Here is a 14,575-nt window from a genome sequence, read left to right as displayed (position 1 = left end):
GAAATCTAGGATACCACTGTTTTAGAGAGCATGCGTGTGAAGGCATGGGGGGTATGTTTAGGGAACAGCAAGTACCTCATTTCTGTGGAAGCCTAAAGTATGGTTTGAGGTGCTGCTGAAATTGAGGTGAGAGGGTGCCTTAGACGTGTTTCCAAGAAGTGTGGATTTCATGCTCGTAGAGAGAGGAGAGCCATGGATGGTTTTAGGTAAGTCAGTGGCAATCGGAGCAATACCAGATTTGAATTTTAAAAGGTGGCTTTCGTGGTGGACGAGAGGTGATTGCTAAGGAGGGAGACTGGAGATGTGTAATCCGCGTGCAGTAATTCCGGAGAGAGAGGATATGAGCTCAGACTGAGGCAACCTCGAAAGCACTGGGAAAGGGGTCTGCAGAAGAAAGAAGGACAGCTCTCCCGCTGTGGGTTTTGGTTGAGAAGGGACGGATGAGACAGGGGCAGCAGTCACCAAGAGTGGAGTGGGAGGTTTAGGTTCCATTAAAAAAGTGTGTGTGTGTGTGTGTGTGTATTCAGTATTATGTCATCAATTCTGAGGTCTTGGCATTCCAGCCATTTGTGCCAGTCATCTTCATTTCTAGAAAATTCTTTGATAGTGCATAGGTTCCGGACACATTTTTAAGCATTCACTAAGATCCACTTCCCTAGGAAAGAAGCAGTCAGCTTCATCAGTTAGGTTTCAGGAGCTGCAACAGGAGAAATGGTATTTGTTTGTGTGCTCTAGTTGGCAGGGATACAGATGTCAGGGAGGGGCTTGTTTCCTAGTAGAGAAAACTGACTGAAAGTGTAAGTAGTCACTATGCTAGCAGGAAAATAAAGCAATGTTTTTTTTTGTTGAGCAAAAATTAGAGTTGAATCAGGTTGATGCACCTGGTGTCCACTTTGTTATTGCTTGTTTGGTCAAGCCTTGCTCGAAATTTGATTGAACACGCATCAGACACGTGCTGTGGGAACGTCTCATCTATGATTTCTGTCAAATCAAATATGCTGTATCCGTGGCATATTTGAACATTATAGATTTCATTCCTGCACATGTTTTTAAAAATAAAAGTTCTTGAAAATCAATAGGAAAGAATCGTGAAATTCCTAGAGTTGAGCATCTGTCTGCCAAAATTGTATTTATTTATTTTTTAAATTAGTTATTTCAGCTATAGTAAGGGCAGCCCCTCTTCTTTGACTTCATTTTTAAAGAATTTAAAAAAAAATGTCAATGGTAGATGAAATTTCATAGTTGCTACATTTGTACTGCTCCAGCCACGGATTCCTAAAGTTCGCTCTTGTTCCAGCCTTGCGTTTTCCTGCCCTTCCCTTCTAGTCCAGAAATGATCTCCTCTGCAGCATGCTCGTAGCTCTTCATTTCTTTCTAAAACATCTGTTTATGTAAGAAAAATTTTTAAAAATAAGTCTTTAGGACTTTCAAATGCTAAAACCAAGTTCTTGGTTGGTTTTAAAACTCAAGATTCTTGGCTTTTTAAGTTAAAAACCCAAACAAATTGCTTCTGTGTTCCATTATTCCTTTCTGTACTGACGGGGGAAGGGAATAGAGTGTGAGGGGAAAGAAACTTAGTATATTAAATATTCCTTCTGATAACTTTTATTTTCAAGCTTCTGAAATACAGGGTCCAGCAGAAGTAGGGCCTGCTGGAGTGTGGTTGGTAGGGTAATAATATGGGTGTCATAATTTACAGTTTTCATTTGAACATTTCACCTGAAATGTCATATGGTGTGCTTGAGTGTGATATTGTTATGTTACAGCATTACATGCATATGATTTTGTAATAAAAGATTTTGTAATAAAAAACGGGGTGTTATTTGTGCTGGACCCTGTATGTTGTATATCTGTGTTTTTCATATTCAGTAAAAACATATTACTTTATGTTCTTGTTTTTAAGATTTTATTTATTTATTTTTAGAAAGGGGAGAAGGGAGAGAGAAACAGGGAGAGAAACAATCAATGTGCAAGAGAAGCATTGATTGGCTGCGTCTTGCACACCCCCAGCTGGGGACCTGGCCCACAACCCAGGCATGTGCCCTGACCAGGAATTGAACCGGTGACCTTACAGTTTGCAGGCCACTGCTCAACCCACTGAACCACACTAGCCAGGGCTACTGTATGTGCTTAGACACCAAAGAGAAGACCCACGTAGAAAAATCATAAGTCTACTAAACTTTTATTCAGTAAGGAAAACAAATGGCATGTTATGGGACTCTGACACTGCCACGTGGGAAAGGGAGTGATTAGTTATCACCGGGGTTTCGATGCCAGCCACTAGTGAGAGCTTTTAGGGAAGCTAACTGAGGTGTGTGAGTGCGAGTACTATTCACGACTTCCATTACGTACGTAAGATTCATGCCCAATACAAACTGTTATACGAAACGAAGGATTTGAACACTAGTGTTCTTTTTCTAGTAAAGCCTTTTCATCTTGATTGTTAGGAAAGCGTTGAAAAAAGACATGAAAATCAGTGGAGAAAACAAAAAGGTGTATTCTAAACATTTTTCCTTAACAAATGATGCCTTTTGTATTGGCCTTCGTTAGGGATTTTTGGTTTTAATTGGGTTCTTTGCTTTGTTTTTTTTTTCCATTCAGAGAATTTATCAACAGCCTTCGCCTGCACAGGACATTTTACGGGGGCCTGGCCGACCGGCTCTGTGCCGACGACTTAGCCGCTGCCGAGGGCGTGCCCTGCTGGAACGGAGAAGACGTCGCAAACAGGTATTTCGTGTGCCGCGGTCTGCGCTAGCCTAGTGGCCGCTTCCCTCCTTGCCTTCTTTTTCTAGATCTCGAGTGCATTGCTCCAGTTTAAGTTGGCCACGTAGGATAGAGCATCCAGTCTTTCTCTGTAGTGTGTTAAAAGTGAATGTGAATGTGGTCTTTTGGACGCTTTATAACTATAAGAGCATTCTGGGGTGTTTTGAGAGTTCTCTCTTATTTTCTACCTGTCTATGACTTTTTTCAATCTAAGTATCAGATGCCTTTTATCGAATCTGTGTTGCTTACCCAGGATCTTATTATTTTTAAGTTTAACTTTTTTACGTATTAGCAAGTGAGGAAATTCAGTGAAAGATGAGTGCCTAGGTAAAGATTCATTGACATATGATTTGTGGATCATCATTAGTAACATGTTTACGCTACAAGTGTCTCTTTGCGTGTGTGTGTATCTGTGTGAGAGTGGCACTCCTACCCACATCTGTTTGAAGCATTATTTGTCTGTCGTCATATGTTCCTCAGGCTCAGGAGTGAAATTTAACTTTTACCTCCCCCCAACCACTGCCTAGAAATTCTTAGTCTATTTTCCTTTGCTTCTTATAACTGTACTTGCAAGTTCCCCCCTGAGCTTGAGAAAGTCTACATTTCTCCCTCTGCAATGTATAACTGTGGTCAATATAATGGCTGGGAATTAGTCCTTTGATTTTTCCGGTGCTAGTGATTAGTATAGAATGTAGTAGGCCTGTGTTGCACTTGGTTTTGGATGTGTTTGTGTGTTTTGTTTTGAGCAGTGTGCAAAAAGAAATACAGGGTGTTCAGCTGTCTGCTTTAAAAACACGCCTACTCCATGTGAAGATGGGTGTTTTAGTTACCACAAGAGTGAGTTTATTTGAAATATCATTTAGCAAGTAAAATTGCTATGATAGACATTGTAATGGATTTAATATACATTTATATAATAAAAAACTGTTTACATATTTCTGGCTGATCATAACCATTTCTGTCTTTTAAATAATTCATTGTGGTCTGTATCTGAATATCTCATAGAACTTCTTATATTTCATAGAAAGTTACTGAAGAAAGGCACTATGCTGAAATTTAGATAAAATATTTGGCTGACATGTGTAATGCTATTTTTGCATTATGCTCCTTGGTCGTTGGAATGTATTTTATAAATACATCTTTCTTGTCTGGACTGAACAGTCACAGCATGCGTGGAACTTTGCATGTAGTATGATGGTGTCCATACATTTCCTGCCGCTTAGATCCAGTCGGTGAATCTTATTCTGGCGTGCGTTTAACATTGTTCAAACTGGAATTGAACTTCTCTGCGTATTGATAAATTTTCTGCAGGTGCTAATGGGAGTCTCATGGTGATTAATGAAAGATTTAGTGTATAATATAGATTTGATATGTTATATTCTATTATATCATTGGATTCTGGAGTGGTCCCACTCCTCTCTGACTATTTGGTCTGGGGTTTGTAGAATAGAAAATACTACTGGAGAAATCAATGATTTGAAAAAGCTTTTTAGAGGCATAGTATTTTCCACCCAAAGAATATATTTTCTTCTACATGATATACAGGGTCTGGCACATATAATGCCCCTTTTATTACAAAATCATGAGCATGTAATGCTGCGACATAACAGTATCACACTCGAGCACACCACAGGACATTTTAGGTGAAATGTTCACATGAAAACTATCCATTATTACACCCATAGTATTACCTACCAACCACACTCCTCAAGCAGGCGTTACTTCTGTGGGACCCTGCACGTATTCGCTTATCCACAGCTGATGAGTATAGAAAGCTCATCTTTAGAAGAGTTCTCCAAAGAAAGTGTCCACATTTCTGCCGAAGGAAGGGAGTGATTCTCACTCTTCTCCTTCGCTCCCAGCACATGCCTGCTTTTCCCCGCGCCACCCAGCCTCTGTCTGTTGGCCACTCCCAGGGGTGCCGTGCCACTCCGCTCCTCTGAGGACAGCTCTCGCTCTGCCCTCCTCCTTTCTCAGACAGCCTTTCTACCTCGTCATGTTAACGGGCATCTGCCGTTCCCCAAGCAATCTCTTCTCTTTCGCCTCTATCTCCTGGGTCCTCCAAGGACTCCCACCCCCTTGGTTTGCCTCGCACTGGCTCCTGACCACCTTCTCTGGGTTCCTTCCATAATGAACATTTTTTCAGCCCGGATTTTCTAATAGATAAGGTTCACAAGTATTATCTCATTTAGTTCTCCCAAAACCTTACTCCCTAATGCTGCCAAGTAAGCAAATTTATTGGGTGCTATTTCTTTTTTCCATTTGAAAACTCTTATGTATGCTTCAATGTTTCAAAAATATAATTTAAATTGTAATGTCTTTCATGACTCAGTCAATTCTTGATATAAATTTAGAACAGGCTTTTTTTTACTGCAAGTTAATGCTAAAATCTAAATATTTATCATAGCTGCTGGACTGAGTATGGTATATGCACCATGGAATATTATGTGGCAGTCAAAAGTTAGGCATATTTATCTTTGCTAATTTGGAATAATTTCAAATAATTATTGAGTAAAAATAGTTAAAATAGAATGATACACATTTTACCAGTAGATCTGAATAATTGAGCAAAATTAATACTGGTTCTTCATAGAATATTTCTGGACAGTTACATAAAAACTGCAAATATTCTGAAATGTACTGGGGAGCATTTATTTTTTTATTTGCTTGGTAGTTATTTATGTTTAATGAAAAGTTATACTGATATTAGTATTATGGAGCCTTATTGTTTTCTTCTTTTTTTTAAAAAAAGTGCTATTTTGTACATTTCATTTCCAACCAATTCTCCTTTTCACAGTAATTTTTTGATATAGTGTTGTCAAGGCATTAATGGATATGGTTCAATACTGAACTATCGAATTTCTCTAAGAAGGCTGCAATATAAAGTCAAGCCCTGGTTCATGTTACAGTTTTGAATTAGTAGCTACAGTATCCTTGAGAAAAAAAAACACAGTGTAACCGGGATGGGTATGAAAGCCCTAAGATCCTCCCTCTCCCAAATAGCAAATATGCTATTTGTTTCAGAGACCTGCAGTTACTTAAGATAAATAATGCTGTCAGAATTTGAAGAAATGAATATCCAGGGCATGCATACCATATTTGGGGATGGTAGGGGTTCTCCTCTTTGTATGTTTTTTTTTAATACTCTTCAAGTTCATTCCAGAGGAATTATGCCAAACACAGCAACAAGATAAATTGGTGGCCAGTATTGAGTCTATTATTCATTATAAGAGGAAAGTGATTATTTTGGCAAGACTTCTTCTTCTGAAGGCATTTTTAGGAGATGATTGATAAGATTATTTATGTGCACAGGCATGCTGTATTGAATAATAGGGGAACCGTACAGATTGTTTCAATATTGTGACAATCCTATAAAACTGGCTGAAATCACCTCGGTGCTCATCAAAGGAAGTGAACTTTTTTTGTGATGGTAGATAAAAATACCTTGTAGATAAGAAATGTTTAATTTGTGAGACAAAATCCATTGTCACTGAAATGATTTTTAAGATTGTGTGCATACCGTAACCTCTATTACAACACCCGTCAGGAGCTCAAACAGTTTCTGATTTCAGATGACACTGTGTGGCTGAAACCCGTGTAGTTCCCATGTCTTCAAGTCCCTCTGGTCCACCCCTCCCATCTCTTCACCATGAAATGACAAAACTGTTCACTTTGAGAGGCACGTTGGTCCCTACTTTGTTCTCGGTTCTCTGTGATCGCAAATTCATTGTGTGACGGTCTGCGCTCATCTTTCTGAGTGTGGAAGTTCAGGAGACAGCTGGTGAATTACCAGAGCTCCTTTTATTTTCTTTTGATTAACAGACAGATAATCCAGCAACTCTCTCTCAGTCTCCAGGAATTTATGACTTCCATATCAACTCTTAAACTGGCGAGTAGCTGTTCAGTATCCTAGTAAAATTAACAACCCACATAATTTCTACTTCCTCTTGATTGAGTCGATGTTCCTTCATGCTTCTTTACCAATGCAGCGTTTCTTTTTGAACTTGTGTGAGAAGGCATCCTTTTCCACATATTATAATTGAGTTTTTAAAAATCAATAAAAATATAAAACCTTAGAAATCACTCAGATTTTATACTTACCTAGTAACAGTTTCTTTCCACCCAGTGATGCTATTTCTGGCTGTAATTGTTTTTAATCTCAGTTTTTTTCTTCTACCAGACATCTCTATGAAAAGCCACTTCACCTTTGATCTTGACTTTTCTTTCTGACCTCGCTGCATTCAAATCTGTTTTATTTGTCTTTTTAAAAAAGTACCTGGCCCAGTTTCCAAATGTTATGGAATGCATTTTATTTGTTTGTTTGTTTATTCAATTTTATTGTTGTTCAAGTACAGTTGTTTCCGTTTCCTCCCATCACTCCCCTCCGAGACTGGGCTACACTTTGAGAACAAGCAGGCCTCAGACGTGTTTAGAGTTTCCTTAATGTAATAACTAGTTGCTTTTCCTATGTGGCTTGTGCAAAGTCGGTACGTTCTTGGTGACTTAAACACCAGTGTTTTCTATTTCTTCTTTTTTCTCTTGCAATTTCTACGTCTGCAATTAGAGTTCTGCTATTGTTGGCCTTTCTAATAAGCATCAAAGCTGTCACACCTGTGGCCTATCCTATGTGGTTCAGAATTGAAGGGGGGTTTACGGGTGTGGGCAGAACACGGCCCCTCTGTGGCTCTATCGCGGCCCGTGGCTGTAGACCGTGAAACCCCTGCTATGAAGGGAGGAGCTTTCAGCTAGTCTTTTCCTCCATGCACCCGCATATACGGTGTCGCCGAACTGCCACATTTTTATTGCATCTCAGCGCAACAAATCCCCTCATTTGTATTTTATTGCAACGTCTAAATCCATCAAGGCACCTGTATACTTCGTGCATTTATATGACATACGTCTTCTTTGTCCTTCTGTGCTACAACTGCTTTTATGCCAGAGTTCCTGTGTTGTTTGAGAGACCAAGACTCATTAATATCATTGAACGCCTATTGATTCTTTAAAGATGACAGGGCTCTGAGGAAAAATAATTTTTATTTTTGTGTTTGTGTGTTAGAACCAAGAGATTTGGAGATTTGGGATGTGGCTTGGAGAAAACACTTAGGTGGGTGATATTTGGGTCCAAAATGAAACTGGGTGCCTGCAAGATGAGAAGGAAAGACATGACATAATGTTTCTGCGGGTGCTGACTCCAGATGCTGATACCTTTCTGACTTGACCTGAGGTCCCGAGTGTCCCATTATGTGCACTTGCATAGGAATTTTGTGAAACCGGGGTCTGAAGAACTCTAAGAAGCTCATGTGTCCTGGGCGAGACACGTTCGAGGTATGATCATCATTAGCACTGATGACACACCTGAGCTGGGGTGGCTAAAAGCACCAAGGTCTGCCCAAGGTCTATTCAAGGTCAAAAGTCTGACTTCATGATCCTCAGTGAGGGAAGAACTGAAACATTTCTGTTCTATTTGTGGCAGAAATAAAAAGTGTGATTTTAAATATGTTACAAGGTCCTGTTGAATCCATCACATCGTTGAGGACTTACAAGTATTAATGTATTCTAGGTCCAATGGGACAAGGACTGGGGAGGCTGAGGTATCAGGTTTGTAATGAACATAAAATCTGTAGAATTCTTGACAGGGAGCTATCTCTCTCTGCCTAGCTCCAGTACAATTGCTTGGCAGGTAATTTTTATGTAAATGGTGGTGCCTGAAGTAGTTATCCCTTAGCTTCGCTCTGTAGAAAATAATATGGTAGATGGTAGTGAGGAGATGCATATTTTATCAACTTTGCTCCAAGCTTTGATATCCCAAACAAGTTTTAAAGTCTAGGAAAATATACATCCTTCTCAGGTCCATTTACACATTTTGGTCTCTTCTAAAAGTCTCCATTAATGTGACAATAATTGCATCGTATCTCTCTGCTGAACCGAAAAAGTTTCTTCTGAATCTTTTTTAATTGGCTCTCTGGCTTACTAGGCAGTGTCTCTTGTTAATCACGTAATGGTTACATCCTGGGAACTGGACTCAGAAAAGTGAAAGTAGAAACTGTTTCATTAAACCCACTCAGAATACTGCTTTTAGCTTGTCGTCTGAGTGAAATCGTGGCCAGTTGTCAGAATGTTTTGGTCACGGCCGTAGTCTGCCCCACCCTTATCCACAGTTTCACTCCCTGCACTTTCAGTTATACAGGGTCAATCTCAGTCTGAAAATGTTGAGTGGAATATTCTAGATATTTTGAGACAAATACCACATTGCATAACTCATATTAGAGTATATTGTTAATATTGTTCTATTATATTAGAAGTAGTTATTGTTCATCTCTTACTATGCCTAGTTTATAAATAACATTTTTTCATAGGTAGGTATGTACAGGAAAAACATAGTATACATAGGTTTTGGTGCTATCCACGGTTTCAGGCATCCACTGAAGGTCTTGGAATGTATCCCCCATGGATAAGGAGGGGCTACTCTCTTTATTAGTGTCTGAATGATCTTTTATTCTTAGTCCCATAAATAGTCCCAATTCATAATCAAATGCAGTTCCATAAAAAGTCTAAAGTCAGTAATGGAAACATCTGATATACCTACTCAAAACTCGAATTTCATCTGAAGTGGCTATTTCCCCCTGCCCCACTCAGGGACTGCCTCAGCCCAGGGGGCTGACAGTGGGGCGTGCAGCCCCAGGTATATCTGTGACAGCCTTGTGCCCTCTTGTCCTCTGGCCAGCGATTCTCACTCTCCGAGCTTGGAGCTGGAGGCACGCTGGAACAGGAGTGAGAGAGAAGGAGTATGGTGAAGGAAAGTTCTCTTCGGCTGATTATTTTGTATCTCTCCTTAGTCGGTGCTTCCAAGCTTGGCACATGTTGGGAACTGACATGCAAGGCCTTTGGGGACTCAGGACAATGCCTCTCCCCCACACTCCTCCATCCGATGGTCAGCCTCTGACCTCTGTCCACTGACCTTCTTGTGGGGTCTCTCTTTCTTCTGCATGGTTCCCTTTGGACTGCAGAAACTCGGCCTCTCTCTCCTGCTGTTGGTGGAAGCACAGCCTATCTGTGCCTCGCACAACTGCCTCGCTTCGCTCTGACAGCAGCCCGGAACTCAACGGGCCGCCACACATTTCTTCGGCATGGATCAACCCTTTCAGTCCTTCAGACTCCAAGGGTCCCTCAAAGCCTCTCTCGCTGAGGATGAATGACTGAGGGAATATCGCAGCCATCCACAAGCTTTTTCGAAGAAATTCCCTCCTTGGGCCTCTTTGACCTCAATCCTTTTATGCACTTAAGGTGGATGTCAAGACAGAGACCCAAATCCAGCTTTTGGCTATCTGCTTTTTATGTCTAGCACCTCAGCTTGGAGTGCCCTCTATTGCCTTGCTGTCAGCGGAAAGGGAAAGAGAAAGAGTCCTATTTTAGCATCTTTTACATTTATTTGGAAGTAGTGGGTAGAAGGCAGAAAACTAGATTCCGTGTCCAATACACCGCAGAAGAACTTGACTGAGATACAAAGGTGATTAAGATCACCTCCACCTTTGAGCTTAGAATCTAAAAATGGGCAGAAAACACGTTCATAATCTGTACACTCAGTGAAATAAGAGAAATACAAAATAACCCATAGGCTTTTGAATAAGGTGGAAATCTCATTTGGTTGAGGGGATTTGAAAAGTATTTGCTAAAGAGGCAACATGTGATTTGGGTCTTGATTGATTCATTTAAAAGAACTTCTCTGAAATATTCATGGATGAGATGATCTGATGCCTGGCATTTGATTTAAAACAATTCAGCAGATCGGGGAAGAAGGTCACACCATATATAAAACAAGGTGTTGCATATGGATAATTATGGAAGTGGTCTTATTGGTTCTGAGGGTGTTTCCCCCGGGGAAACTATATTATGGGGACAGGGGCGTATCCGTGATGCACTGCATTTGTATATACTTGAAAATTCTATAAGGCCACATAATAAATACAAAAACATACTAAGGCATTGTCAGGTGTCTGTTCGGTGACAGACACTCTTGGAGACACTGGGGTACAGGGAAGGACGAAACAGGCCTGAGCCGTGTCTTCTGTAGGTCCGGATGCAGAGGGGTGACCACTGATCAGGTAATAACCAGTGGGATTGCCTGGATGGAGCTTTCATTAGCAGCCTTGGAACTAAGGAACAGAGCTAGAGCAAATGTCCTATTAACTGTATTGTTTTCATTTATGTGTAACCTTTCAGATGATCGCTTCTCCTTCTCCCCACTCTCTTTCGCTTGAGTTTTATGGCTGTGCCCTAAATGCATAGGATTAATTAAGCCATCCCTCCTTTCTTACAGTCCAGCCGTTCATTCAGGAAGCCAGTAAAGTCAGCTAGGCGGTCAGGCACATGGGCTCAGGGCCCAGGCTGCCGAGGTGCTCAGGGAAGGCTGGGCACTTCCTAGCGATGTGAATTCAGGCACGGTCCTTCACCTCTAATCCTGTCACTTCCCTGTCTTTAAAACGTGGCTGAAAGTTCTCATATTTGAGAACTCAGTGAGTTACATAAACAATTTAGAATGGTGCCAATCGCGTGGAAAGCATTCAATAACCCTGAAGTCTTTCCATTCAACAGTGCAGGCTCACTTGCTTCAGTAGGAATGCGCCCGGGCATACGGAGCTTCTCCCTTTTCATTGACTAGATTCTGTCATGGATCACAAGACTTCCATTTGAAACACAAAGAGGTGTGTGAAGGCGAGCTTTCATGAGTTAGTAAAATTCAATGTTAGGGGCTTTGATCTGGCAGCAGGAGAGAGTCCCTCACTAGGATTTTAAATGATGACTTTTATTGAGGCTAGAATTAGAGAAATTACATCTTAATAGGCAGTTTATCAACTACTCCAATTGTGGAGAATCCTGTTCCATTTGTAACCATGCAACGTGCCGGTTCTCTCAAGGGAGAACTCCAAGTTAAGATACAAAGATAAAGTACTACAGAGTTAGAAGAAAAACATTTTACTCCGAAGCAGTAGTTTGGGAATAGTCAATCACCAGCTAGAGCATCTTTGGGCTGATCGCGGGAAATAAATCTCTGAGGCCATGCTAAATTTCAGTACATCATACAACAAATTATTTTCGGTGACATGACAATTTTAAGGCTGCTGCACTTATAGACAATTTCTCTCCATGTATTCAACTCCCAAAGGAAATACGTAACTGTGAACAGAATCCCTCGGACAAAATTAGGCTGCGTGTCCGCCGTCGCCGCGGGTCTCACCACTCAGTTTCTCAGCAGACTCACGCAGCACACATAAACTATTTTTAACTGGCTACTTGGTTCCATTGGAGATGTGTGTAGAGAAAGATAAGAAAAAAAAAATAAAAGCTAGCAAGATAAATGTTCACTGAAGTGGAAACCTAAAGAACTTTTTCCCCCATCTGTTTGGCACAGAAGTTACCTCTTTTGGGGGGGTACGGATTTCATCACCATTCCTCAGACTTGTCACTGGCAGATTGTGTTGACGGCAAAGGAGTAACCTTCAAGGCCTCTGGAATACCTGTGCTTACATCAGCCTGAGCAATTCCCTTTTCATCCTTTATTTTCATATTGACTACACGTGAGTAACTCTTGCCTTTTCAGTAAAACAGGTGTGTTTGCTCAACCCTAAAGGCAGCACGCACTTTTTCCTTAGTCTAGTTCCTGCATTTCCATATCATAGCAAATGCATTCATCAGTGAATGATTTATTATATTTTAAAATAAAATGCCAAAGAGAGATGAAAGAAAACTGCCACTTATTCATAATACTTTCTTCTTCAAATAGACTTCAGTAAAGTCTCATTTATTTTATAAGAACAGCTCATCAGTTATCCGCATATTTTATTGCCCAGCCATCAGAATTCTTATTTTCTGATGCACTCTTCAAAACAAATAAATAAAATTTGTGAGGTACGGTTCAAATGGGTTTCCAAAATGTGACTTGGAATTACTTGCATGAAATTAGTGAATGTAATATTTGAAGTATGTTGACCCCCACACTTTGACTTGTATGACTAGCACAATTATATATTTCATTATTCTGCAGATTTCATTTTCTCATGAGTACACGGAAATAAGGAAATGTCTTTAATATTTTGTTTCATTTTTCTGGGGAGATAGATGAATGCAAAATTTTTTTCAAGTACTTGTTTGTATAATCCAATTTCAAAATTCTATCTTTAATCAGTTTTATATGTCATGACAGCCACAAACTGTACAAGTTATACATCTTTGAGGTATTAAATAATAAACCAAGCTTCGCAGAATCATGAAAGAAATAAATCGCAAGTTTGGAAAGGACCGTGAATGGCAGTTCATTCTACAAAGTGCAAAACTCCAAACAATAGTTGGGAGAAGGAAAAAGTACAAATAAAACAATTTTGTTCTTATGTACCATATACCTAATTTTTATAACATGTTTATATTGTTACAATTAAAATGTCATTTTTTTAAAAAATATTTTTATTTATTTATTTTGAGAGAGAGAGAGAGAGAGAGAGAGAGAGAGAGAGAGAGAGAGAGAGAAACATCAATGTGCAGTTGCTGGGGGTTATGGCCTGCAACCCAGGAATGTACCCTGGCTGGGAATCGAACCTGGGACACTTTGGTTCCCAGCCCATGCTCAATCCACTGAGCTACGCCAGCCAGGGCTAAAATGTCATTTTTAAGAAATGCCTTGAGTTTCCTCTATTAGCACCAGTCAACTGTATCTGAATTGGTACAAAGTTGTGCCTTTCTTTGCCCTAATTGTTGTACTTCTGACAGCAAGGAAGGCCTCCTTCCTACTGACCCGAACACACTCTGCCAGTCAGTCCGTCAGGCATCAATGTATGCTGTGTGATGGTGTAAGCATTTTAATATGAGTGCTACATAAATTAAGTATGAGGTCATAATTATGGATATAGATGACATATTGTTCCATTTTTCAGATCACTCTAGACAGAATCTAGGCATTTTTAGGCACATTGGATCAGGAAGTCAACAGCATGTTAGAAATATGCATTATCATCATTTTGTAACACACAGAATTAGGGTCTTCTTTTAATGACCACGGGATATTTAAAGATGAGGAGTGTCACAAAGTAGCGGGAAATGTGTGGTGGTGCTGGTTTGGAACTGAATCATTGCCGTCTCGTTCGAAGTCATGCTTCTCACATCGGGGCACCTGATTTTTCTGAGGTGAGCAGTGTCGTGGCGCTCTGTGTGGTGTTGTGGACAGATCCACAGGTGTAGACAGGATGCCTACGGTTAGAGGGCTTGCTCTGAGGACGTGTGTGTGCACGCACACAGGGAGAGGGAGAGGGAGAGGGAGAGGGAGGGAGGGAGAGAAAGAGAGGGAGAGAGAGAGACAGATTCTGATTGGCCCGCGTCATTGCGTGGAACTGGCAAGTCTGAGACCTGCTGGGCAGGCCTGCAGGCTGGAAATCCCAGCAGAAGTCAGTGTTGCAGTCTCGAGTTCAAAGGCAATCTGAAGGTAGAATTCCTCCCTCTTCTGGTGACCCCAGTCTTTTCTCTTAAGGCCTCCAACCGATGGAAGGAAACCTACCCATGTCATGGAGATAGACTGCTTTATTCCACGTCTACTGTTTTCAATGTTGGTCGCGTCTGAAAAATATCTTTATGGCAACATCTAAGCTAGTGTTTGGTGCAACTTCTGAGTGCCGCAGCCTTAGCCACGTTGACACATGAAGTTAACTATCAGAGGTCGTGTCCTGGCAAGTTTGGGCTCTGGAGTGGACATTCCAGGGATGGGGTGATGGGGAGGCTGGGCTAGGTTAAGTCTCCAGGGGTGACCTTTCTGGAGAAATCGCACTGA

General features: G+C 40.7%; 1 protein-coding gene across 1 annotated transcript in view; it reads left to right on the top strand.

Moving 5' to 3' along the window:
* The window catches only part of GPC5 (glypican 5), a 1,172,420-nt gene that overhangs the window by 283,179 nt on the left and 874,666 nt on the right, over window positions 1-14,575 (top strand). The window contains exon 5 of the mRNA XM_028526582.2: window positions 2,602-2,727. Coding sequence (XP_028382383.1) covers window positions 2,602-2,727 — 126 coding nt within the window. The remainder of the gene's footprint in view (window positions 1-2,601; window positions 2,728-14,575) is intronic.

This window comes from Phyllostomus discolor, chromosome 11, assembly GCF_004126475.2.
Source record: "Phyllostomus discolor isolate MPI-MPIP mPhyDis1 chromosome 11, mPhyDis1.pri.v3, whole genome shotgun sequence".
Taxonomy (NCBI): domain Eukaryota; kingdom Metazoa; phylum Chordata; class Mammalia; order Chiroptera; family Phyllostomidae; genus Phyllostomus; species Phyllostomus discolor.
Note: the sequence above shows the minus strand (reverse complement) of the source record. Positions and strands in the feature narration are given on the sequence as shown.